At 38.8% G+C, this 26,700-nt stretch overlaps 2 protein-coding genes across 3 annotated transcripts in view; one reads left to right on the forward strand and one right to left on the reverse strand.

Moving 5' to 3' along the window:
- Nucleotides 1-7,812, forward strand: part of LOC131573284 (glutamate receptor-interacting protein 1-like) — a 217,369-nt gene extending 209,557 nt beyond the window's left edge. The window contains exons 24-25 of the mRNA XM_058827083.1: nucleotides 5,686-5,832; nucleotides 6,906-7,812. Coding sequence (XP_058683066.1) covers nucleotides 5,686-5,832; nucleotides 6,906-7,139 — 381 coding nt within the window. The 3' untranslated portion in view covers nucleotides 7,140-7,812. The remainder of the gene's footprint in view (nucleotides 1-5,685; nucleotides 5,833-6,905) is intronic.
- Nucleotides 7,813-9,099: 1,287 nt separating this feature from the next.
- Nucleotides 9,100-25,337, reverse strand: LOC131573285 (DNA helicase B-like). Of its 2 annotated transcripts, XM_058827084.1 has the most exons (13): nucleotides 25,051-25,337; nucleotides 22,332-22,706; nucleotides 19,818-20,026; nucleotides 17,682-18,545; nucleotides 16,494-16,665; nucleotides 15,613-15,754; nucleotides 14,555-14,685; nucleotides 13,419-13,503; nucleotides 12,412-12,471; nucleotides 11,596-11,800; nucleotides 10,819-10,956; nucleotides 10,184-10,621; nucleotides 9,100-9,690 (listed from the first exon to the last, which is right to left on the reverse strand). In XM_058827084.1, exons 1-13 carry the CDS (start codon nucleotides 25,241-25,243, stop codon nucleotides 9,601-9,603), a joined length of 3,102 nt encoding a protein of 1,033 aa, XP_058683067.1. In that variant the 5' UTR covers nucleotides 25,244-25,337; the 3' UTR covers nucleotides 9,100-9,600. The 2 variants fall into 2 exon arrangements, with proteins under 2 accessions (XP_058683067.1, XP_058683068.1); XM_058827085.1 differs by lacking the exon at nucleotides 22,332-22,706 and having other exon boundaries at nucleotides 9,102-9,690.
- Nucleotides 25,338-26,700: the final 1,363 nt, after the last annotated feature.

Genomic DNA, 26,700 nt, shown 5'->3' on the forward strand with positions numbered 1-26,700 from the left:
GGCACCCCATCTCCTGAACCCATCTTCCTCTTAAAGGTCTGAGATCTTTCCAGAAAGGAGGCAGGCCATAGAAGAATTTCATTCATATGTCATCTGGTCATTCTCAAGAGATTTGGGTTGATTTCTAGTTCCTGTGGATTTACCTCACTTTAGTCTGTAGTTCAATTGAGTTCAGCAACATAAAGACTTGCTGAGTGTAGGCTAAATGAGTGTTTATAGAAGGTGGTAGAGAACTGATCTAATAGATGGTTAATTAATTCATTGCTGGTGTATATGATCAATAAAGATGAATTGTGGTAGTTTAAAACTATTCCTGTTTCCAGCCTGATGTGATCAGTGGAGTTAGGTACTGTGCTCCGTTTTTCAGAGTGGTGAATAAATGTGAAATATAAAACCAAAGTGTACCAGTAGGTATTTCACAGTGTGCTCACATTCAACAAAGGCACAGTTCTGGATTACAAAGCCAGCCTTTCATGTTAATGAGTCAATGGTATTATGTGATAGTAACTAGCTGTTAGAGTCCTGAGCAGCACAAATAACCTGTCCACGAGCTTTCTCTTGCTTCAGCTGACTATTTTTAAGATTGCTTTGACCTTTCCTTTGAGTAATTTCCAGACTTTGTTCAGACAATATACCCAGTTTTTCCCTGTCTGCTGAAGTGATGCTGAGTTTGCTTTTACTGTCTGTTCTGTCACCCAGAAAAGAGTAATTTCCTCTCTAAAAATCTAAACATTGAACCTGTACCAAGGATTTTCCAAATCCTTACAGTCATTCAAGAAAAACAGAAGTAGTGACTGGCTCTTATGGTCTGATTCCCCCAAGTGAGGTTATACCCCTGTGACACATGCAGGTTAGCCCAGGCAGCATGGACTGCTTTTTGTCTGAACAAGCTCTTACTAGTTAGCTTTCCTACTGGTTCTTGTGTAGCGGTGTGCCTGCTACCTTCTCTCATGTATTCATGTTCATTTTTGTATTAGACCTCTAATTTAACACTAATAACCTGTTCCTTTGGACAGCTTGTCCAATCAGAGTTTTCCATAAGAACTGCAATGCCACGGGAATTACTTCACTGTCAGGGAAATGCCTTGGTTGAAGTCTTTTTCATGTATCCTCTTGCTGGCAACGTGTTCTGCCTTCTGCAGGCAAACATCTCAATTAGCTGGGCCATTGAAAAATCTTTGAAGATTTGGAAAACTGTGATGGTATGGGCAGTTTTGAGATACAAGCTAAGACATAGTTTGTCTAAGACCTCACTTGGCAGATTGTCCAGCATGTACTTGCCCACATGCTGCTGAGCTTTCCCAGTTTCATGGGCAGGGCAGGGCAGGTGCCTTTGTTGCGTGTCACTGTGATGAGTCTGCATCCCTGCTGAGGCAGGGGCTGTGTGCCCACAGGGCTCACTCTGCAGCAAGGTAACCTGAATTCTTCACTGCTCTTTCTTTCTGCATTGCATTCACCAGCGGTGCACTTGAACTGTTTTTGTCCTGAGCAAACTAGGATTGAGATAAGTGTCCTACAGATCTCTTCAAACATTTGTTCTAGATGGTTTAATAACATTTAATTTGGCTGGATAGTGTACTGCTATATCAGTACCCAAATTTAATGAATGCCTTTAATGATTTCATCTACTTAGATAATAATATGGATGAACATTTTTCTAAAAATCATAGCAGACCATTTTTTAGAAGTTTCATAGAGCACACATTCCTCTGAGAGCAAAAATATGCACTAAGATCAGATAATTTTTCAATATTATTATTGCAAGTAGTCATTAACCTAAAATTACAGTCAGTTAAAATATCTCAATAGCTGATCTGTGCAAGATGTATGAATTTAAATTAAGCATTTTCCCATATATTTAAGAGGGAGAAGAGGCATAGGCACAGACTCAAAATGTATAAGCTTGTGTTTAAAATTTGTAACTATTTAATTGCTTATGAAATATGAATTAAATTTCCAAATCAACTTTCTTTTTCCCTTAGGCTCCTGATGTAAATTTTAAAGTCTAACAAATCACCCAAATGGAGATTTTGCTATTGAGATCAGACCTTCTAAAGAGTTGTGATCAGCAGTACAGATAAACCAGCATGATTTAGGTGTTGTGTGAATAGTCTGAAGTTTTATTCCCTTCAGAGAGGGCTGCTGCAAATCAAGATGAGGAACCTATGGAAGGGTTTTGTCCATACCCATTATGAAATAGAAATTGAATATTTCAGATAGCAGAGCTTTTATCAGAGATTCTCTTTGAAGAATATATGTTGCCCGAGGAAGAATTAGCCCCAAAATTATAACCTCTAATACAAAAGAAAGTTGTCTGCAGATGACTTCCATCTGAAAAATATGACAGCTGTCAAACATGCAACAGAGTTAAATTGCTACCTCATCCCTGAAGCCAGCATCAGCTTCTTTAAGTTCCGAGCTCCTGTTAAACACAGCAAAGGTCAAGAGAAGTTAGCCATAAAGGAAGTAGTTTGTAAAAATCCAGAATCTGTAGATCTGAAGAACCACAAACATCAGAAAATATTTTGAAATGTGGAAGTTGTGGCTTACAAAAGACTTCAGATGACCATTCCCAAGGTCTGTGCCCCTCCCTGTCCCCTGCCTTCCCTGCTCCATTGCAGTAACTTCCCACTGACCCTCTACAGCAAAACTCCCCTTCCATGTCCTTTATCATTTGAAATGCTCCATTTTTTGTCTCACAAGGTGGGCATAAAGTAGCATGTGCATTACTACAGACAAGGTACAAGTTAAGGTGAGCTAATGTGTAATGGCTCTTCCCATAGATTTGTATTTGTATGTGTTCTGTTGGCTGATAGTTCATTCACTAAAAACAGGGGAAAAAGCAACACTATCATAGAACATACGAATGGGACCACCATCCATGGTGAGTTAATTCTCCACTGCAGTTTGGCTTTGAGAAGGTCTTGAGTGTAATAGTGTCCAGTTTGTGATCTGAAACTTTAAGAAAGATGATGACCACATGGACAGGGTCCAGAGAAAAACAAGCCTTATTTTACATCACTGCAGAGAAAGACAGAATAATGTGATCTTGTTCTTTGTGGATGGCAACAGGCTTAAGCCTCAGCAGGGGTGATTTAGTTTAGACCCAAGGAAAACATTGGAAGGACTGGAAGGGATTACTTTAATAAACTGTGGGGTCTCAATCACTGGAGATTTGAAAAACCGAGACAGATAAATGTATCTCTGAAATGGTTTAGGTGCAGTTGATCTTGTCTTAGGACAAGAATACAGTCTAGATGACTTCAGTCCCTTGTTTCACATGCTTTTCTAGTTTATCTGGGGCTGGATCCAGCTCCATTTTCCTCCAGTGCCTGAAGAAGGGGTAAAAGACTAAGTGGAAAAGGGAAGTTACTTTCAAAAATTGTGCCACCAGTGCTAGAACAGGACAGAATATTTCAAGTCTTCTTCTCCTAGGCATGGTATCCCCTTTTTACATTAACTTTTCAAGGCTTCTTTAAGAAGCAGTTAACTTAAAGCACTTCTGTCCTTTGTGATGATGAGGATAAAAAAGTGACTTTGCTAGAAGATAATTTGGTCTAGAAGGGTCTTGGTACAGAGCTAGTTATTTCTAATTTCTGCCAGGAAGTGCACACAAACCTGTCAGTAAAATATATCTCCCTGCTGTTTCGTTGGTTTTGGTTTTTTTTATTAGTCTTGCAGAATGGTGGTCTAACAGCCCTTTTGTACCAGCTTCAAACACACTTTTCATCAAAGCCATGTTAAATATGCTATGATATCACAAACAAAAGCTTCTGTTCATACCAAATTATTAGAATTTCCCTGAGTCCTGTTGATATAGCATCTGTTGATACAAATTAAAATAATTCTATGATGAATTATTGTGAATTTGCAGATAGGTTTTTCAGTAACTGAAATGCCTATTGACTCCTAAAGTTCATGCAGGGATGGAGGACATATGACAGGTTCAGCAAGAATATATCTTAGGGGAGGATGGGGAAAAGAAGGCAAAAAACTTAAACACCACAGTCCCTACAAAGTATGAAATGACAGCTCATACCCAAAAAATGTCACTGTCAGGAAGAAAACTTTTAGCCTTAGATGTGGCTTTCTGCTTTGCAGTGCTGTTCAGGGAGAGAAAAATAAGGGAAGAGCAGGGAGAGAAAAATAAGGGAAGAGGATGAGCTGGGGTGAAGTAAGGGACGAACACCGTGTGGGGGTGTTTGTGCTCGGCACAAGACACTGATGTTTCACAGCAGCCCTGCCATGCACATCCACATCTGCAGAGAGAATGGTGCTGCTGCTGCAGCTGCTGCCCTTGTATCCAGCCTCTCTCAACTGCTGCCAGGACAGCTACCGAACTTACTAGTCAGTGTGATTTCATTCTGGTGAAAGCAGGGCTGATACACCCCTAAACCCAAGTCAAAAAAAATGCAGAGAGCAGGAAACAATCCCAAATCCTTTACTCCTCTTTTGAGACAACCTGGTCTGTTCTGGCATACCTTTTCACACTGGCAATTAAGACAGCACCTCAGCTGCTCTCTGAAGGCAGCACCAAGCAGTGCTGTGCCCCAGCACTGCTGTGCCTTGGCATCCTTCTGTGAAGTACTGGCCAAGTCCTCAGCCTGCTTTGAGCATGACACTAGACTAGAGACTTCCCAAAGTCCCCTTCAGTTCAAATGATTCCACAATTCAGAAACATTCAGAGGCTGGTGCACACACAGGGATGCAACACATGGAATATTGTTTGTACCAAGTCATTATAAAATTTTGGAACAGTTAATGTTGCCATTTTTATCAGCCAAGGTATGATAAAACCAGTGCATTTTGAATTCAAGGTGATACAAGCTACAGCAGTAAAAATACAGGTCTGACTGTGCAACTGTATCTGTGCACTGGCACACCACTCACACAATTTACTTGCATAGGTCAGCACCCCTGATGTGAGGAGGACCAAGGAAAAATAAAAATCTAAGCATGCCACTTTCCCACAAAGAAGTCTCTATCTGTCAAATAGCTGAATTCACAGAACTATCTGTGAGGACTTGTCTTCTGAACACGTGAAAAACCTCCTAACTATTTTATTATCTTTTATTTCCTACTTTTGAACGACCACCTCATGGTTATGTAACTGTAATAACACTGCCTGCAAGCTTTTTCAGAAGGAGCCTTATTTGTACTTCCTTAAAAGATTGCATTATAACTCTTATACTGAGCACTTCTGAGGTGAGGCTTTACAGGGTGGACCACTGCCTGGTCTAGACCCTGGATTACACTGACAATGGTCTTTATTCCCTTGACTGCAAGACACAATGCCAATTGCTTGATTGAGGCCAGGTCTTCATACTTAAAGCAAAACTAAGCCTTATCTTGTACTCAGATCCTGGCAGCTAGAGAACAGAGAAATAAAACACTAAGAATCAAACGGTGACACCAGAAAAGGTGGGCTAAATACCACAGCTGACAAGCAGAAGTGTAAAGGGCTGTTTATTTACAAAAGGATAAGGTGGCTTCTGAAAATATTAACACAATATCAAAATGAGGACAACTTTAATACTGTAAGTACCAAAGAGTAGGTAAGTGATCTCTCTAATGTGAAAAAAAAAAAATGTCACCAAAGCCATCCTAGTAAGAAAACCTGACTCATGCTTGTAGAAATGGAGACAAAGTTTTTTTCTTTCTCATCACATCACCTCTCCTCCACAGGTAACTTTGTACAAGGACTCTGATGGAGAAGACTTTGGGTTCAGTGTCTCAGATGGTTTATTGGAAAAAGGAGTGTACGTTAAAAACATTAGACCAGCGGGCCCTGGTGATCTGGGAGGTTTAAAACCATATGACAGACTTTTACAGGTAATGTTTCTGACACTGTGCAGGTTCAGCATGGAGGGACATGACATACAGATTACTTTGTAAAAAGGTTTATAAGCACACTGCGGGGTATTTGGGTATGCATCTCTGGAGAGGTGATTGTGGAAAACTGCAGTTTTGCAGCCTTGTTACTTGGAACAGCCCTGTAAACTACATTGCTTATTATACTTTAAATAAAGAGCACCAGTTTGTTTGTATTTCTGCTGGGAAGGGATGTGTGTAGGAAGGATGATGTGACCAGGAAGGACAAACGACCATAATTCCTCTGCACCACAGGCTGTGCTGTGTAGATTTCTTAGATTTCTTTCCTTGGCAAGACCGAGGCTCCACTTCATGGAGCTTTGGACTTTTATGCAGTGGCACTAAAGCTGGATTTTCCTGTGCAGTCAGGTTTATAGAAACAAATTCTTTCAGAATGCTAGATATTTTATAACTCCAAAGGAGACATACAAATGCTCACTACGAAGCTGGAATTTCCCACAGCATTTCCAGACAGATTTTTCTTTCTTGCTTTCCTTGATACAGATGTGAGAATTATTTCTTGTGTTTAATCCAAGTGTTGACTGACACAATTGGAATAATGTAATACTCAGTGCCACACTTATCACAGTGCCAAGATGGACTCTGATGAAAAAGCCAAATTATTTCTCAACTAGCCTAATACTTTATATAAATTTATATATATTAGGTGAAACCAGAGAAGACTTGAACTGAATTGAAATTTCAGATGTGTTTTACTGCATTTAAATTGATGAACACCATGAAAGACAGAGAAACTATGTGCTGTTTAAATGTCATTATTGGAGTGAGCATTGTGAAAGCTGGCAACAGCCAGCACCAGTGTAAATATCCCCTTCAGCTACATTCTGTTTAAAAGTGAGTAGAAAACTTAACTGATGTCTTCAGACTAGACATCACAGTTAAATAGTCTTATGTTGTGCAGTTCTCTTAGAATAGTTTATCAAGCTCTATAGTCTCAAGGATAAATGTTTTTCTCTTGTGATCTCATTTTTTCCCCTAAAACGGTAACAAAAATCAATCTTCTCATCAATCAGGTAAACCACGTTCGCACCAGAGACTTTGACTGCTGTTTGGTTGTGCCCCTCATCGCAGAATCTGGCAATAAGCTGGAACTGGTCATTAGCAGAAACCCACTGGCATCTCAGAAAGGAAGCTCAGAACACCCTTCAGGGAGTGGGGAGTGGAGCGACCCGAATGCTGCCTTCCTTCAGCAGAGCGGACACAGCAGTGTTAGCACGGAGACACGGGATCCTACAAATACGTTATAGCCGAAACCACTGGAGCGGGATGTTCGGTAACAAAAGACAATTATGGTGCTAAATCCATTCAAGATTTCTCTGAGATTGAGGCTCAGATGCTGTACAGCACTGAAAAGCACAGGAGGTCAGTTGGTCTGTCTCAAGGCTTCTATTAATCCACGGTTACTTTGGAAATAGTTTCATTCTTCATTAAGTCAAGTCATTCCATTCTAAACAATTTAGGATTAGTAACAGTAAAAAATTATGTAAGGGCCTTTTTTTTCCCCAAGTAAGAAACTGGGGAGATGTTTTAAACGTGCTCTAAATGTTCTTCTCCCTTCAGCAGCAGCAGCAGCTGTTTGAGGGAAAAACATAGAGTTAACCTCTGCTAACAAACAGTAGTGTCCAGGTTACACAGTTTTTAAAAATCATTTTATCAGGAAGGTGGTGCTGTCTGTTGGACAAGGCAGAGTGGTTTACTGCACTTGGTTTTCCTGGGAAATGGCTACATCTCTGACTTTGAAAACCTTTATTCGCTGGCGAGAAGGGTGCACTCATTAGACAAAGCAGGGTTTAGATGTTACAACAAAATGCTTGCAGGAAGCTGCAGTTTGCATTGAACATTACTCCCCACTTCAGCAAACTTGGTTAGAACATATGTTATTCCCTATGCAATGAAATATTTAATGGTATGTCTTGCAACCTGTGGGGATTTTTAAGCAGAGACTTTTTTAGTGGGATAAAACCTCTGACGGGGGATTACTGGAAAGAGTGAAATTGAAATGAGTTCAGACAAATTAGAAAGTTTTTTTTAAAAGAAAATGGCTTTTTTAAAATTCTGTCAGTGGAGATTGATACAGAAGCTCTTTAATGATCCATAAACCTGTAAAACTTGTACTGTCACACATGAGCTTTTTAAGTCAATCAGTTTCTTGAAGGAAGAAAGGTCCTATTTAATGTGCTTTGTTTTCAGCCTTCTTTATGATAAACATTACCCCCTGCAACACATTTTTAGAATTTAAAATTGTAAATATATTTTACAAACACATCACACAAATTGTCTCCTCTCCCTTCTTCCCCCAAGCAATAAAGACTGCCAGTTGCTTTATATGCTCACCAGCAGCTGCATTGGTTTATTCTGGTATTCAAGTTGTTATTGGTAATTATTGTTATTGGTGAATATAAAGATACTGGATTTGTACATTTGTAGAGTCTCCATATCTAAGCAATCACCTTACAGAGTTGTTTCTGGTCAATTTAAACTGTTTAATGTATCCCTGTTGCTGTTTCCAGTACATAAACAAGCTCACCTGCCCTGCACACACAAGTATCTCTGATTTCTATTTCAGCACTGCCAGAAAAGGTCAGAATGACACTTAAGGCTGAATCATGTAAAAAAAAAAAATAAAAAAAAAAATAAACCAAACAAAAAACAAAAACTCCAAGGTTCATGAGTCACTTAAATATGTATTTTTATTTGTAACAAATAAGTATTAAACTGTAAAGTATTTTTGTACAAATTTAATACTTTAATAGCATGATATTTATCGTCTATGTTATGTTTTTTGAAATTCAAACTGTTGCAAATATTTGTATGGAAAAACTGTATAAATTGAAATAAACAGTGATTTAAAGACATTAAAAATGAGGTAGAGTTTTTCAACTTTATATTTTTCCCAGTGTTTTAGAAAAAATATACTGTTTTTATATTTGTGGCATACTTTTTCCTACCCTGAGTGAAAGAAAAAATTGTTAAAGGTAAGCAGGTTGTTCACATTTTAGTGGACATCAGATGTTTAACATCAGTTTATTTATCTCGAAATTGCAATGCAGCAAGTCCTACAGTACACATGAGAAAGCTGAAAGCAGAATGGTTTTTAATTCTGATTTGAAGTTTTGCTTTTCTTACCATGATCATCATAGATCAGCATAGAACTATTAGCTAAAGCAGCAATGGCAAGTTCTACATCATAGAATTAGTTTTTTAAATCACTGATTGCAACTTTCTTGTTATGTCTTAACAAGATTAAAATCCATAATCCATCAAAGCTCACAAAACCTACACCCCGTAGTAAACTGTTTGCTTTACTCAAGGAAAAGATAGTTTTGGCACATCAGTAAGAGCATCTCATCAATACTGCAGCATTCAGAGATGGGTAAATCTTGGTATGGACAGCTAGGAGTCTTAAAATCAAAATACATCCTTGTGTATTTTTTAAGGGAACATCTGGATCCTCAACAACCTGTAAGTTCATTCTTCAGCAAAACAGAAGAATTACATGATTTTTGATGACCAGTACACCAGTGAATCTAGTAAAAATGGATCACTGAAAATGTAAATAAGAGGCACAGCATAAAACAAGCTGTTCTTCATAGAACATGCAAAACCAAGAAAGCCCTTGAAAGGCACCTGCATATTCAGCTTCTCCATCCCAAATATCTCGAATAGGTTTGGTAAAGGTTCATACCAAGACCAATTAATAATTGTCTGTTAGTTTTTGAAAAGCTTCCTAGGAATTTGCTGACCCAAACTTAGATTTCTAAGTCTGGAAGATCCAAGTGGAGATTCTTCTGCTGTTGTCTGTCAAAACAAAACAAAAATGTTACCCAAGTTTGAAACAGACTTAAAATACTTTAGCTTCTTCAAGAAAGGCTCTTTCTCCATGAGCTCAGAAATTAGATGTAATGAAAAAAAAAATCATCTGTTAGCAGGTCTGACTTTATAAAAATCAATTTCAATTATTACATTTTATATGCATCTCACAGCACATCACCTAAAAACTGACATTTGTGCACAGACCATAAGCTGATACAGGCTAAGCTGGTCAACAGATCACTCTGAGAGTAAAAACATGTGTAAGTTTGTTACTATTGACATTAAACCTTTTTTTCTGTATTAGCCATACATTACTCTGCAAAGACATCTGCCAAATTTGACTGCTTCACCAATTACTGGTAAACTTGAAAATTATTAAATAAATATTAATAAAACATCGTAAGTGCCCAGGTGACTTGCATTGGTGAAACAGAGTGCAAAAGTTTGTTTTAAACTTTCTCAGTAAGGAGATACTTACAGAAGGTATTTTTGTAGCATCCTCAGAGGCAGGAATTTGTCTTTTACATGGACTTTGCTGCAAACTGATTGTCTGCTCTTTACTGAGAACTGATGACCTCTCCTGTATCACGAGGTCACTTTGAAGTTCAGGTGGGTCAGGAGCACTTTGAGTAAGAGAAACAGACTGAGTCTCGAGCTCTTGACTTTGCCAGCACTTCATCAGGGAAGAGGATGTTTGTTCAGGACAGCTATTGGTTTCTGCAACTGCCTCTCTCAAAAACCTCTGCAAACGTGTTTTTCTGGTTATCTCCTTGTTCTTTACTGCTTTCCTGAGGTGCAGCTCCTCAGCCACGATGTAGACCCGGCAGCGTCCCCTGGTCACAGCTGTGTACACGTGCTGCCAGTGCTGCCGGCCCGCATTGCCAACCACGTACACCACGGTCCTTTCCTCAGAGCCCTGAAACGTGGGAAAATGCTGGTTTTCAAAGGCTGATTTCCAGGAAATAGTTAAAAAAAAAGATGAGAATGAGGAAGTTGGAGGCAACTGGGGATGCTCTCAAGAATATTTTGTATAAGGAATTCTAGTTTCAAGAACATTACTGATTCATTCATGAGAGAATACAGTGTATTAGCTCACAGCTGCCGTGTTTTTACCTGGAATGTGTGAATAGTTCTGGCCCAGGCATGCTTTATGTGACACAGCTTCTTCAGTGCCTTGTAGTTCACAGTGAATGTGGAGCTGCCGTATGTGCTGCTGATGGTCAGCAAGCGCTGCTTATCAATTTCTGCATCCTAAAAGAATAGCACAACACTCAGTAGTGAGCCTGGATCTGCAGCTGGTGCAATGTCTGTACTTCCCTATTCTAGCTTTCCCTGAAATTACAACACCTGCAACATCGACCAACTGAAAGTTTCAGAAGACATTAAACCAAATAAATTGCTGCTTTTCACTGACTACCTTCAAGGAAAACAGTTTTCACTGTTCAGGGATTACCCTAACTACTAATGCTTTCACTGCTCAACTCACTGAACCCAGAAAAAAAACCCAGTTTTTTGTTGCTGTTAGCTTTTAGGCCAGCTTGGTTTTCTGCCAGGGAAAACTTTAGCTGTAGCATTACTCTTTACTTCAGACTATGTTAAACATTATCTATTTCAATTACAATACATTTGAGTATTTACAGAACGTATTTACACTGAACACAATCAGACCAACTGAAACACATTGTACAAAAAAGCTCAGAATTGAGGTTTTTTGAATTCTCTATCACACTTTGTCTTTTTTATGTCTTTTGCATGATTGTTTAGCCAAACTAAGTATGTATTATGGGCTAAACTTATAAAGTGTGAATTGTTTTGTTTGGGAGATTCAGCAAGCACTGAGTAATTTCCCACCAGGTTTTCTTTGTGCAGGTTCTTACAGCAAAGAGTTACCTCTGTAATGAAAAATATATCCCCATTGCAGAGTCGTTTGCCCTCCTCATCAGCCTCTGCAGTGAGTGTGGTTTCTGCACTTCCGCATTTCTGGCTATCAGGACCCTCTCTGACACCACTGGCTGCCAAGAGATCCTTGAGATACACATTGCGCGTGCTGGCAATCTTGTCCCCAGTTTGAAATAGAAGTCGGTTCTTGTGGTCTCTGGGTCACAGAAAGAAGAAGGGGAAAATGTATTTACAAAGTGTGCATTTACCACATCTCAGTATTTTTTCTCTTTTCGCTCTCTATACTTGACCCAAATTTAAAAACTTTAATAATAATCAAAATAGTTAGGGTAAGACATTTATGTCTTGAACTTTTGTAAAACCATTTGGTAAAAAACAGTAATATAGAGTAGCAAAAAAATATTTCAGAATATATTTAGAAATCATACAGTAGCAAAAAAAAATTAACCTTATGGGGTTTTTTTCATGTTGCTTTTATATGGATTTTGAATATTCAACAGTAACTTAAAATCTCAGAATTCACACAATGAATTTAAATGAAAAGCAGTTTACCACTGTTCAAAATGAGATTAAAGTTTATAAACTTTATAAATAATAAATAACTTTATAAATAATAAAATAAAGTTTATTTTATGAATGATTTATAACATAATCAGTTCTAGATGAAACACTGGAAGTTTTACAGCCTTATTTACTATGTTGTCCCGGCTTTCAAAACAAAAATTCAACTTTCAAAACTCTCAAAACAAAAAAACTTTCAAAAACAAAATTAATCGGTCACAGGAAAAATGCGAAACACTGGCTTACCTGGTTAAATGGTTTGAATAGTGTTGGCAACAAAGTTCATTTATTAGATCACAATCTTGCCTAAATCATACAAAATAAGAACATGAACAAAATCATGATATACAAAACATACAATTACAAGCAATGTCACATTAGCATTAATTTATAAATAATGGAAAAAGCCCCTTTTCTCTCTGATGATCTTCCACCATCTATTAAGAACAATTACTTATTCGGAGTTTGGAAGACAGAGCAGTAAAGGAACAGTTTTGTCTAAATACCACAGAAAGTTTTTGCACTGTACACCTAGATTAGTTAAATATGTTGTTACAATAAAGAAAATTAAAGAAAAACTAAAACCTAGAGAGATTATTTTCTGTGGATATATTAAAAATAGCAAGAAGATTTATTTGCTTTTTAAAGACCTGGAATTTTAACTTTTAAATGCAGCTTAAATACCTATAAATATATTATAGAAGAATCATACACAAAAATCACTTATAGCAGTATTGTATTAATAACAATTTAATATATAATGATAGCAGTATTGTACTAATATACAGTATTGTACCTGAATGCAGACTGGAGAAAAAAATTGATAATCAGAGTTACTCAGCATTCACAAATCACTTACTAGCTCACTGGGAACCTGTAAATAGTAGGCGTTTTTTACTTACTGAGAAAAGGTTCTCCACAATTAAAGGTGAAGGAGCTTTTTCCTAAGTACCCCTTTGTGCAGAACTCAAGGTTATGGACTACTGGGACTAGTGCACTTCATCCCTTCCATCCCTTCAGTGTTTCTTTGAAGCCATGCATACTATTCATGCTCCTGTGATTACTAACTTCCACAATCTTTCTTCCAAGTGTCTTAGAGCCCTACATCCCACCCTTCTTATGTGATGAGTAATCCAAGTATCCAGCAGTTTTATGCTACTGCCATTAGTCTCTCCAACTCAACACACTCAGCTATTTTTAGATTGTGGCTGCTAGCAAGGACTTTTTCAATGTCTGCCTGCACACTCCGTTACCTTCTGAAAGCAATGAATTGTGACTGTTTGGCATCCTCCAATCCCGGCCCTTTCTTAAGTAAAAGCTTTATTGCAGTTTGTAAATCTGTTTTAAAAGACATAAAAAGTAAAACATAAAAATATTGAATTTAAAAAAGAAAAATATAATTCAATATGAAACTGTCTTGGCTTATTTCTTGCTTTAATAACATCACAACTTGTTTAAAAAACAGAAAAGAAACAAAACCGCCCTGAAAAACTCCCACACAAAATGACACACCCCTCAAAGAAACAAATACACACCACAAAACACCCAAGGAAACATCATGCAGTTAATCCACTATTAAAATCTGAGAAACAATAGTGATATGGAAAGAAACAAATTCTTATTTCTGTGTTAAACAAGTTGCATGGAGCATATTTCATGCAAAATAAGGTTTAGATACAGCCCATTGAAGACGTAAAGATCAAATATTTTCAAGCTACAGACCTACACACTAGGATTTCACAGAAGAAATCTACTTTTAGTATTCTGTTTGCTGAGGATTTTGCTAGAGTAAGGTAAGGTGATAGTGTTTGTGCTATTATTTTTTTCCACATTCTCCTTGGAGCTTTTTAATGCATATAAGAGAGGCCACTCAATCCACTTATACCCAATAAATGTCAAAAAAACCCAGTAAACAATGCCTCCAGCCCCGACCCCAAAACATTTTAAAATAAATACTGGCATCCATATATGCTTCTTAGAATTTTCCTAACTCAGTTCTACAGCTGGGAGCACATTCCTGTCCAGCACACCATACTGTTACAGTTGCTTATTGCTCAAATGATTCGCCTCTGAATCGATTCTGAAAGTCTCCAAAGGTTTGATGGCTCCAGATACAATATAAAAAGACAACCACATTTAGTTACAGCAGTGGAAGCTGTCCCCCATTTCAAAGTCTTAACTGGTGAGCTGCAGCTCTAAAGCCCATTCTTTGCACTTACACGTCTTGCTGTGTACACTTACAGAAGGCAAAAGACAAAACTTTGAATGTAGCATATAAGTTTATACCACAAAGCCAGACTAAAATATTCCCAAAATTTTTGTTCCAGACAATAGTCTATGCTTTACCAAAGGGAAAAATCAAGATAACAAACTGACTATACACACATACTCTCACAATTCCCGCCAGCAGGCAAAGCAATAAAAATAAATTTCTTTTCCGGGACTGGCATTGTCATTTCCTCATTCCAAGCAGAAACTTTCAGCACCTCATCAAATTCAGGAAGCTGCCGGTGAGAGATTCTGGACCAGAGCATTGGAGGGAAACCGGAAAGTTATTTTCAGTTAAAGAATTCCAGCATATCATCATCTGCATCAGCCTAAATTCACCACTTTGAAATTTTTGTCATCTACACTACATGCCCTGGAAACTCCTTCCTCAGAGCACAGCTTAATTTCACATTGAAAAAAATTGGTAGTTTATACTCTAAAGCCTCCATCACTTCAGCAGATACTTAGTATTACCCATACAGTTCTTCCCATGGGAGCAAAATGGAGTAAAACAGAAGTGTCATCAAAAAACAAGAATGTTTGTTAAACACTTCTAGACATCTTGCAAATGTTCAGAATATTCTCCAATTCAATTAACATCAAAATCTAGATTTCGTTCTTAGAGGTTTAAAGAAGAAATCAAGTACTGATAGGAAACAGGATTATTTACAAAACAGAAGTAATTCAAATTCTGGAAACATTTAGACTCTTTAGGCACTGATACAGAAAAAAATAGAAACAGTGATGTAATGACCCTTGACATCTAAATTCTCCAAGCAATTCAGTCTGTTTTAGTTGTCACACTTACCAGCAATGTCTTTAAAGACTCTTTTTAGAGGAGCAATTGTAGGCCATTTTAGAAGGCATAGAGTCAACTGTGCATTTACAACTCATTCAAAAACAGAGAGTATCTGATAGCATAATAGTGAAATACATCCCATAAAATTCAAGAGTGTTCTAGCACACACATTTTTTTGTCCAATATATCTTCTGAAAAAATCTGTAGGGTTTTGTTGCTGTTGTTTTGGGGGTTTGTTTGTTTTTAAAACCAATGTTACGGATTTGGACTAAAAAATCTTAACAATACTACAGAGTCAAATCTGGATGCACTGCTATTTGCAGGTAAGAGGCCAAGCAAGAATTACAGGAATTCTTCATACACACATTAGGATATCCTACCTTGATGCATTATCTACAATTAGTTGTGATTCAGCTCTGTGGTTAGTTCGCAGTTCCACAGAAAAGCCTCTTGATTTTAGACCCTCAAAGATATCAGCTAACATGTTTCCTGGGTCTATGCTCGGTAGCTGTCTAGTGTCACCTAAACAGAATGCATGTTAGTTTTTGTGAGAAGAAATAACCGATCATCTGTGAAATTTGTCTTTAAAAAAATGAACACTGGAATGAATAAATACTCAAGCCTATACATTGTAATCTCCATCCTTAATACAATTCACATGTAATAAAACTTAAAAGAATCTAAGAAACTTTAGGAATAAGGTTGCAGTGTAGTTAAAGTTTTTTTTATACTCCTCACTCAGCCATGCCTGATGAGCACTGACAGTGAACACATCTTATTCAAACATATTTTGAAAGCTACGTATTTAAAAACAAATCCAATAAATGGCATGTCAAAAAGGAAACCTCTAAGAAAGCATAAAAATTTGACTTTACATTTCTTTGCTTTCCTTTTTAAATTAAAACATGATGATCCTAACATTAAGAATGGCATGGAAACTCCCTTCTAACATACAATTCATATGCTAGCAATAGCTCCTTCAGATTTAAGGAAATCAGAAAAGTTGCAAGATGTAATAACCTACCACACGGAAGTCAGAATAAGACAAAACACTTTAAACAAATAACTGAAATACTGATACTTTCATACTGACCTTTGGAAAATTGTCTCTCTTATCTGACCTTAAGAAATAGCAGAAGTATCCAAGTTCAGAACAATGTAACATTCTGAGATTTTTAAGATACTCTGTGGGAGCTGATAGTTACACTGTATATTGTGCATTAGTACACATTGAATAATGCTAAATTTGCTGTTCACTTACCTAAAATAATAAGTTTAGCAAGCTGAGCATGCTCACACAGGAGTTTTAAAACTAAACTAAGAATGTGTACAGACACCAAACTTCCTTCATCCACAATGAGAACCGTAACTGTAGAAAACTTCCATGGCTGTTCTTGGTCACTCCGCCTCCACGATTTAAAACTATAGATAATCTAAAAACAAAAAGCAAGCTCTGACACTAATCAACTGTAAACTATGTTACAAAAGTAGATAGTGTGGTATCATCTAACGTATGTAGAGCTATTACCCGAAATTCTGAACTTACACCTGTTAAGACCCAGAAGACTCAACCATTCAGTCTTATTTTCCAGCTCAGTGAATACAATTCTAGCTGAGATAAGCGACACTGACTTACATAAAAGCAATGTCTTTTTTTTCCTACAGGAAAGACACAAGGTCAACCATTAGGCTGCTCAGTAACAGAACACCTCCTACTACAACTTGCTGTGGTTAATAATACCCAAAACTGCATGGGGAAGGGGAACAGGCAACAAACTATCCAGTCCCCGAAGATAAAATAAGCCAACACTACTTTTTCTATCATTATAATTTCTATTTATATGGGTTATTCCACAACTCCAATGTCTTCTTGGCACCTTTTGCTACCTAGAACAAGAGAGACTTGGCCTAAGTTTATTAACAGAGTATGCTTTCTACTTTTTTCTAAAAAATTCCACAATACCTAACATTAATTAAGAAAACACTATGCAAATGAAATTTCTCTCATTACTCAACCCCAGGCTACTGATCTTTTCATGCATGTGCTGCTATAATTGCTAGGCAACAGGATCCTAGAAAACAGCTCTACCAACTAGAAATTATTTCTGTCTTCATTAAAATGAAATGCAAAACTGAGAAGCTGAGAAAACCCAATGCCCTAGAGAAGCACAAGTTTCAGATATGTATAAATAGTAAAGAAACCAAAGTTAGCAAATAACATATTTCAAATGATTTAAGATTCCCCAAAACATAATGCTGACTTTCAGATGCTGATAAGCTGTACTCAAGCATTAACATTAATAACAAAAATAGGCTACACATTTCTTAAGGAAAGTTCAATAACGAGCTTCAGGTTTTTTTCCCAAAACAAAATGGACAGTACCAAAAGGTGTTCCATAACCTAATTAAAAGAAAAAAAACAAGAAACAAAACCCAGAACAAACCTTACCTGATGCAGCGTATATGCAGGAAGCTGCGTTTTTTCTCTCAAAAGACTTGTTGCCCTCCCTGTAGGTGCAGTGAACAGTACATTCAATATTTTTTTTGCATACATATTCTCTGACTCCCAGTGGTGATCAAATGTATTCCATTCCTCAGATGCATCCAAGTCTTCTTCAAAGTCCTTAGAAGCAGCTTCCACTTCTTTTTCCATCTGCTTTAAGTGACGAAAAAGGGAGCTAACTATTGTACTCTTCCCACAGCCACCTTTTCCACTTATGATTGTGACAGGATTAGAACAAATTTTTTTTACAGCAATCACTTGATCTTTGTCTACCTCTGTTCTACTTTGGATACCAGACACAGAGCCCACCTCCTTTTCAGGAAAGTGATTTTCACCATTATGATTGTCTGGATTATTTTCATCCATTTCATGTGCCTGGGTAATATCCATTTTGTTATCTACTGTTTCTCTTGGTGCCTCAGAAATGTTAAGTATCTTTTTCACATCCACATCCAGTTTCCATGTGTGGTTTGATAGAAGGTCACCTACATACATTGCAATATCTTTTTCAGATTTGTAAAGATGAGGCAGAAACACCAGCTTTTTCTCCTTAATCACTACGTTCTGATCTTTCAAAAATTCAAGAGACTGCCAAACATGCTCAATGGACATGTGTTTGGATACAAAACGAGCTAATTCATCTTGATCTTCATATGTGTGTCCCATTTGTCTACAGCGTGTCTTGAGCTGATCATACAGAATTAATGCATTCTTCTGCAAGTCAGGAATCTTCCAGAGGAGATGTTCACACTGACAGAAGGCGGCCCAAGTTGCCTCACAGTAAGGAAGGTTCAACTCCTTATACATAATCTTCTCCCCAAAAAGAGTAAAAGCAAACATAAATTTATTTCAGAAGTTGTTAGCTTCTTGCTGAATAGCATTCCTCGTAGTAAATACAAATTGCAATTCAGAGGGTAGAAGTTTGCAAAAATGTATGTACTTTTCATAAAGCAAAATACTTAAAAGTAAGCTGAAATGATAATTCCTCTTTAGTCACCCTTCTGTAGGAAACAGAATTTTTAAAAATAAAAATACCTGGCACAGAAATGGGATATTAGGGAGAACTCATGCACACCAAATAACCTATTTTCATGTAAAGGTACACAAACTGTAGGGACAGAGCACAAGAAAACCATTAGCCAGAATACTGAACATGTTCAAGAAATATGCCACACTATCACAAAATAGTGAAAGATTGAGATATGCAATCATATTGCACATTGAGAGCAAGAAAAATTAAATTAACTTGCTCAGTCATGAGAGAAAAAGCTTAAGAGAGTCTTCAAGCAATAAAAAACTGCAGTGAGACTATAGGTCCTTAAAGCAAGAGAGCAACAAGTCCATATTGCACCAAGGAACAGTCAAATTGGACATCAGGAAAATATTTTTAAAGGAAAGTATGAGAAACACTGGAATATATTTGCTACCCTGCTGAATCTCTGAAATTAGAGCTCTTAAAGACAAGTCAGAACATTCATCAGTGAAGCAGAGGGAAAACCAAGCACATTTTTGAACAACTAAAGCTGTAGCTCCTATGTGAGGTACGGGACTGCTAAGATGATGTGCAGCAGCAAAGCTCATGAAAAGCACAGCAAAGGAAAACAGGAAGGTAAGCAACCCTTGCAAATTCCATTACAAAAAAACAAACTACTGGACCAGATGACCTCTTACAGAGAAACTTATCTACCTTACTATGAAAGCACAGATACTGCTCTACATATTAGGAAAAGAAAGTCTCATTTACCGGTATAAAATTGAAGAGAACAGCTGAGGATTTTAAATTAGCTAACTTTTGGCCCAATTACCTCAAACATTTCATTTTCTGTCTCTTGTAGAGAATAATAAACAAATGGTTGTAACAAAACCACTTTCAAAAATCTTCTGAGATTTATTCTAGACCAACTGGAAAAACAAAACCCTTTGCTAAAACTGAGTCCAGTACATCATCCATTTCCAAATGAACTGTGCTTAGCCCCTACAAATGCCCATTCAATCAAGTGAACCCAACTAAAACAGCACTATAGTCTAATGCACCTCAAATGCAGCAAACACCATATTTTTACCGTACTTAATATTACTTACCCTGCTGAATCCAAGTTTCCATGGCTCATCCTTTAGTATCTCATCCAATTTTGTTACCATCTCGTCAGTTACCTCCTCACCATCCGTATCAGCCTTTCTTTGCCAACACATCTTATCTAACAGACAGCAAAAGTGGCGTGGCAGAAGAATCGGCAAGAACTCCAGTATTCTCGGAAAAGCCAGAGCTCCCAGTACCGCCTTTCCTGCAACTGCATGCACCATAAGCACAGCAAGTTTTATGTGATATACAAAGACTGTTGCAAAGCAAATTACACTGACTCTGGCTTCATCCTTCTGCCTCCCTTATACACAAGACTTCACAAATTTCTCTCATTTTCTTATTTTTCATAACCCTTTTCAAATTTTTTAAAAGTCTTATTTCCCTGAACTGCCTTAAGAAAAAAACAGTGTAAACAGATGACATAAAACCAGCAACTAAATGAATTCACTTGGAAAATATACATATTATGCACTTGGTTTAAACTCCATACTCAACAGCATTTTGTAGAAAGCCAGTTCAGACCTCACCATGCCTGCCTCTTACCTAGAAGTAATTTTCATACAGATTTCATGTATTTCAAATGCAAAATACGAAAAGAGGCTTCTAAATTTGTAGTATCAGATCAGTAGAGGAACTTACCAAAAAAGTGCTTGCCACTGGCTTTCTCAATAACCCCAAAATTAAGCTATCACTTTCCCTGTTTACATCAGTCATGGGCTGAGAGAAAGGAATAATGGAACTGATTTGCTCCATATTTTGCTTTAAAAAAGTAATTTCAGAAGAAAGAAAATCAGATTTAAAAAGAAAGTGAGACTTTCAGAAGCTTTATCTCTTGGAAAAAATAGGCTATTTTTAAGTAAGTGTTAAGGAAAATTTAAAACACTAATTTTTCTCACTTAAGTATTTCTTCTGGTCATTGTCTTACCCTCATAAAGACAAAGATAAAACCTTTTCCCTTCTAAGCAAGTACTTAATTTACATGTAAATCATCAATATACATTATTTCTACACACAAAAAAATACCATAAAGACTTGAAGAATAAACTAGTCAAGCCCATAACAATTAATGACAACCAAAAAAATTTACAATACTAACAGTAGCAACTGGTATAGGGGAAGGGTCTATGTTGCTCAGGGATAGAGAAAGATTAAAGCTTAAAACATAGCAAATCAATTTAAGCTAGATACTAGAACAAAACCACCAGCTACAAGAAGGATGAAGAGAATACATAAGCACACTGTGCAATCTTTTCTATCATTACAACTAGAGAACAAAATGAGGCCAAAAAAGTCTACAGAACTCTGAATATTTTCCTGTCATTACACATGGGATTTGAAGTAGAGTCTGTTCAAGTCTAGCAGAGGCTCTGAACTCTCCTGTTACACATAATTTGACATCCAAAAGCATCATCTCCATCATCTGACCTGACACTGCCCAGTAAACCAAGTAGTGGAAAACTTTGCTTGCTTACACATAACTGTAGATAGACCCAACCTGTCTGTACAGGTTATGAAAACAGATCATCACAGCAAAACAAGAGCTCTAATGCTGAGGGCACACCTCAGACATCCTGACCTGTGTATTTCAGTGTTTTGCTTCAGACCAGCTAAGTCTGGTCCCACAGATTGAATGCCCATTATAGATCAGAGTACCTCAGGAATGCAAGTAGAACACATTGAGTTTCATCCAGCAGGGATACAGTCAGTGCTCTCAGAGACTGCATCACAGGGGGGACAAGGGGGATGTCTGCTTCAATAGCACACTCCTGATCCAATTTCTAACGCTGAGGTAGTCACACTCCTCACACACACCAACACTGCCCACAACAGCATCCTCAGAAGTCTGAACTATCTCCATGTGGAGACATTCCAGTGCTTCCACAGTCTGCTCCCAGCCACACCAGTCTGCTGACAGGCATGATTCAAACACACCTAGTCTATTTAGCACAGCTGATTAAGACTATGTTGAACTCCTTCAATGATCCCTGTACTACAGAGAAGCACCTACACTACTTTTGAACATGCACAGTCTTAAAAAGCCATCGTCACCATGCTAAAATAGTGCTGAACCCATTTTTCAATAAGCCTTGTTATAGCTGAATAAACTATGTAGTTAATAGCATAAATAAACTATATAGGAAGTACCAGTGCCTTCGCATCATAGAATCACAGAAGCATAAAATGGTTTGGGCTGGAAGTGACCTTAAAGGTCAGCTAGTTCCAAACTCCTTCCACCTTCCACTAGACCAGGTTGCTCCAAGCCCCATCCAACCTGGCCTTCAGCACTTCCAGGGCTGGAGTATCCCAAGCACAGACAATTCCACCTAGACTACAGAATCCAGCGAAGTCTTTCTGTATGGCTATCTTTAACTGATCAGTTGTCCTACTGTCCTGAATTATTTTTTAAAAAAAGAATCATTTGAATATACATTTCAAATGAATACATCTTAGTTTGAATTCGGTATATGAGATAGAATGCCTTAAAAAACAATTAAAGCACAGGATATACCTACATGATTTTGAAACATAATAGAAGATGTCATAATCCTTGGTATCTATTTGGCTCCTCCTTGGCTGTAGCTGTGAAATTTGGAACTGTTTTAGTTTTTCTTCAAGATCGCTAAAACTCAGCACAGACTCCATAGGAAGCCAAGCAAAAAACTTCTCTTTCCAATTTTCAGGAACACCACATTCCTTAAGAAAGAGTGAAAATACTTGTCGGTTGTTTTCTTCTACATCAGTCTGCAGAAAATATGATGGATATCCTTGCACAAAGTACTTTGACCCCATTTTTTTAACTTTAACATTAACTTTCCACCAAGGGTCAACCAATGGAAAACGTCCAACTACTTCATACTGCTTTTTGGTGCCACATTCCTGTATAATAACTGAAAAAGAAAAACAAGTCCAGTGTTAATTGAGAGTCATAAAAATTAAATTTTGTGTTGATTAAAAGAGTTTTGTTGTTTCAATATTTTTTTTTATTCAAAGGTGGTTCAAACTTTTCTGTAAGTAGCAGTAGTAAGAGCAAAGCAGGGCTTTTCATAAACTCCTGATGCCAGTCTCTCCATTAATATCTAAAAGCAAAAGTGAATCCAAACTCAGAAACAAGTACTAAAACTCCTCCTCTAAGCATGAGGAATGAACCTGGCCTATGAATTTATTAATGTAATTAAATATGTATAATATTACAGTTTGCTATTTATTCCAGCTCAAGTTTACAACTGAATTTTAAACAGTTTTATCACAAAATATTCTATCACAATGCCTGCATAATTTCACAGAATTACTAGGTTGGAAAAGACCTCCAAGATCATGGAGTCCAGCTCAGCCCTAATACCTTAACTAAACCATCACACCAAGTGCCACACCCAATCTTTTTTTAAACACATCCAGGGATGATGATTCCACCACCTCCCCAGGCAGGTCATTCCAATACTTAGTTACTCTTTCTATAGAAAACTTTTTCCTAATATCCAACCTATATTTCCCCTGACGCAGTTTAAGGCTGTGTCCTCTGTTCTGTCAGATACTGCCTGGAGAAAGAGACCAATCCCTACCTGACTACAACCACCTTTCAGAGAGTTGTGGAGAGTGATAAGGTCACCTCTGCATCTCCTTTTCTCCAGGCTAAACAACCCCAGCTCCCTCACCCACTCCTCACAGGGTCTGTGTTCCAGGCCCCTCACCAGCCTCGTTGCCTCCTCTGGACATGCTCAAGTGTCTCAACATCCCCTAATCTGAGGGGCCCAGAACTGGACACTGCACTCCAGCTGTGGCCTCACCAGTGCCGAGTACAGGCGGAGAATGACTTCTCTGCTCCTGCTGGCCACACTATTCCTGATCCAGGCCAGGGACCATTGGCCTTCTTGGCCACCAGGGCACACTGCTGGCGCATGTTCAGTTGCTGTCACCAGCACCCCCAGGTCCCTTTCTGCCTGGGCACTGTCCAGCCACACCATCCCCAGCCTGTAATGCTGCAGGGGTTATTGTGGCCAAAATGCAGGACCTGGCACTTGGACTTATTAACTTCATCTTGTTGGACTCTGCTGATCCATCCAACTGTTCCAGGTCTCTTTGCAAAGCCCTCCTCCCTTCCAACAGGCTCCCAGCTTAGTGTCATCTGAAAATTTACTAATGAAGGATTCAATTCCCTTACACATGTTGTCAACAGAAATATTGGACAGAACAGGCCCCAGCACAGACCCCTGAGGGACACCACTGGTGACAGCCCCCAGCTGGATGCAGCCCCATTCACCTCCACTCTCTGGGCCAGACCATCCAGCCAGTTCCTAACCCAGCACAGAGTGCTCCTGTCCAAGCCGTGGGCTGCCAGCTTCTCCAGGAGTGTGCTGTGGGAGACAGTGTCAAAGGCCTTGCTGAAGTCCAAATAGAAAAAACATCCACAGCCTTTCCAGCATCCACCAGCTGTGTCACCTGGTCATAAAAGGAGACCAGACTCTTCAGATATGTTTGTATACCAATTATTTCCCGTGACTAAAACCACCAAAATTATAAGGAATTAATATAATAAATTCTCAACATTTTGTATTACCTGGTTTGCCTCCTCCTTGCCTTCAAAAAAATAATACACCATTCCCTGATTGAGGAACCAACTGAGGACCAACTGCTATGACCAGAACAAAGTGGGCACTTATGTTTAACAGGGCCTCTTCCTCACCAGGACAGCTCTGTAATAAATTATTTATTTCTCCCTGGCTATTTAGCCCATTTTAAAAACAACTTGCAGATAAAGCACTTTCTAGGCAGAGGTTATTACAACTTCACCTACTTTTCTAAACTCTAAGTATAAAGTTGGAAATTAACATAAAGTATCAATACTCATGTGTCATCAAAGAAAAAAAAAAAAAACGCGTTTTTTTCCTGTAAAGTAACTTGAATGGGAAAACCTTGTTTTCTTACTGTTGCAATCCTGTGCCCGTAGAAAAGCACAGATTCCCTTTCACTACCTGTTCATCACCTACTTCGGTTTCCCGTCCCCTGCCTGTGGTCAGTTCAGCGGGGAAGGGCCGAGCAGGGACCTTTCCCACACGGAAACCGCCGCGCACTGGCGGCCGGGCCGGGGCCGGGCGCCGCCGCCATTCCCGCAGCGCCGGGCCCCGCTCGCTTCCCCGGCGCCCTGCGCCAAGCCCCGAGCCCCGAGCCCCGTGCAGGGAGGGCACCGCAGCCCGCCCGGCCCGGACCGCCCCGGACTGTCCTGCCGCCCCTCACCGGCGCTGCGCGGGGGCAGCGCGGCCGACAGCTCCCGCCCGCCGGCCTCCAGGAGCGCATCCTCCGCCAAGAGCGGCTCCTCCTCGAAGTCCTCGTCACTCTCCTCCTCGTCGCCCGGCGCCTCCGAGCGCAGCGGCCGCAGGTGTCCCCAGAGCTCCAGGGTCGCGCCCCGCTGCCCCCCGCACTCCGCCATGCCGCCCCGGCGGAGATCTCCCCGCCCCCGCGGAAAGGCGGGACGGCGGCCTGAGGAGCCCGGAGCGGCGCGGGATGGGCAGGAACGAGGAGACGGTTTGGGTTTTTTTAGTACTTCGGGACATAATTCTCTGTCTTTACATGACCCCTGTCACAAAACCATCAGATCATAACATCATACTTCCTGTATATCGGATTATGTTTCACCCAGCTGCCCCCAGAGTAGTTTAATGTACAACTCGTAGAGTGCTCTCCGGAAGGCCCTCATTGAAAATCACCCTTCCTTTCCTATGCTTTAACCTTGGCAATTGATGCTTAGTCCTCGCTTTTGCTCAACACCAGATCTTTGCCTTTTCTGAAATTTTATGACAGTTCATTGTTGAAATACCAAGCTTTCTCATATTCAGTGTTGATCTCTCGCTGAAGTCCCCCAGAAATCCTGCTATTCAGTCATGAAAACAAGGCTTTCTACAAACCATTTTAAACTGATTTTCACTGCTTAGTAGTAAGCAGGTAAATATTTACCATTTTGTCATGTAGCTGTTTTTTTAGCAAAATTTCACAATTGTATTTTTGCATGTTCACGCCACTAGCAAGCATATGTTTTCATCAATTAATTTAGTTTTGTGAGATTTTTTTTTAAAAAAAAATCATTTTGCTGACTTCTGTGTTTTGATTTGCTCTGTCTCTATTTTTTTAACTATTTTCTTCCATTTTCTTCTTTGTTTTGCTTTATACAGTTTTGCTTCGCTCAGTACACTGGAGGCCGCTGTGGATGTCTTGCTGCTGCTTCAGAGTACTGGCAAGCATATTAAAGGAGATGCAAAAGCAACAGGAGCTGGTGCAAAGCTGGTGGATTCTTCTGATTGAGATTAAATAACTGGGTGGTTTCACACCCCAAAAGACCAAAGTGCAACACAGAAATGCCCCCAATACTACACTAAATGGAATGCAGCAAGTAATTTGCCCAGCTTCTGAGAAGCTGTCAGCAGCACAGACATACCCTTCAGAACAATAGCATAGATTGTTTGTACGTGTGTTTAGAACAAGTCATGTATAACAAAATCGATAAACATACAACAATTACTTTTGGTCTAACCTAAAAGAGACACAATTCTTTCCCACATTGTTTCATGACTCCTTCCCACACATAATCCAGGAGGCCTTCCACCCACAGGTCTACCCTATAAAGAATGTCCCCCTCTTTGCCTCCTTTCTCCTAACAAAACTAAAGGGCCTTCAGCTCTCTCACACAGAAGCATGGGACTCTCCCCCTGTTCTGGCATGGTTCCAGGTACTCCATCCCTGGAAATATCTACACTGCTGTGTCAAAATAATACCTATAACATGACAGAGACATGTAAATATTGCTGTTTCTGTTTTAAAACCCACCTGCAAGTCTCATGCATGCATAAGAATACTGAAATAGTTGTTCTCAGTTCTTATGTGATAAATATT

This window comes from Poecile atricapillus, chromosome Z (assembly GCF_030490865.1).
Source record: "Poecile atricapillus isolate bPoeAtr1 chromosome Z, bPoeAtr1.hap1, whole genome shotgun sequence".
Taxonomy (NCBI): Eukaryota; Metazoa; Chordata; class Aves; order Passeriformes; family Paridae; genus Poecile; species Poecile atricapillus.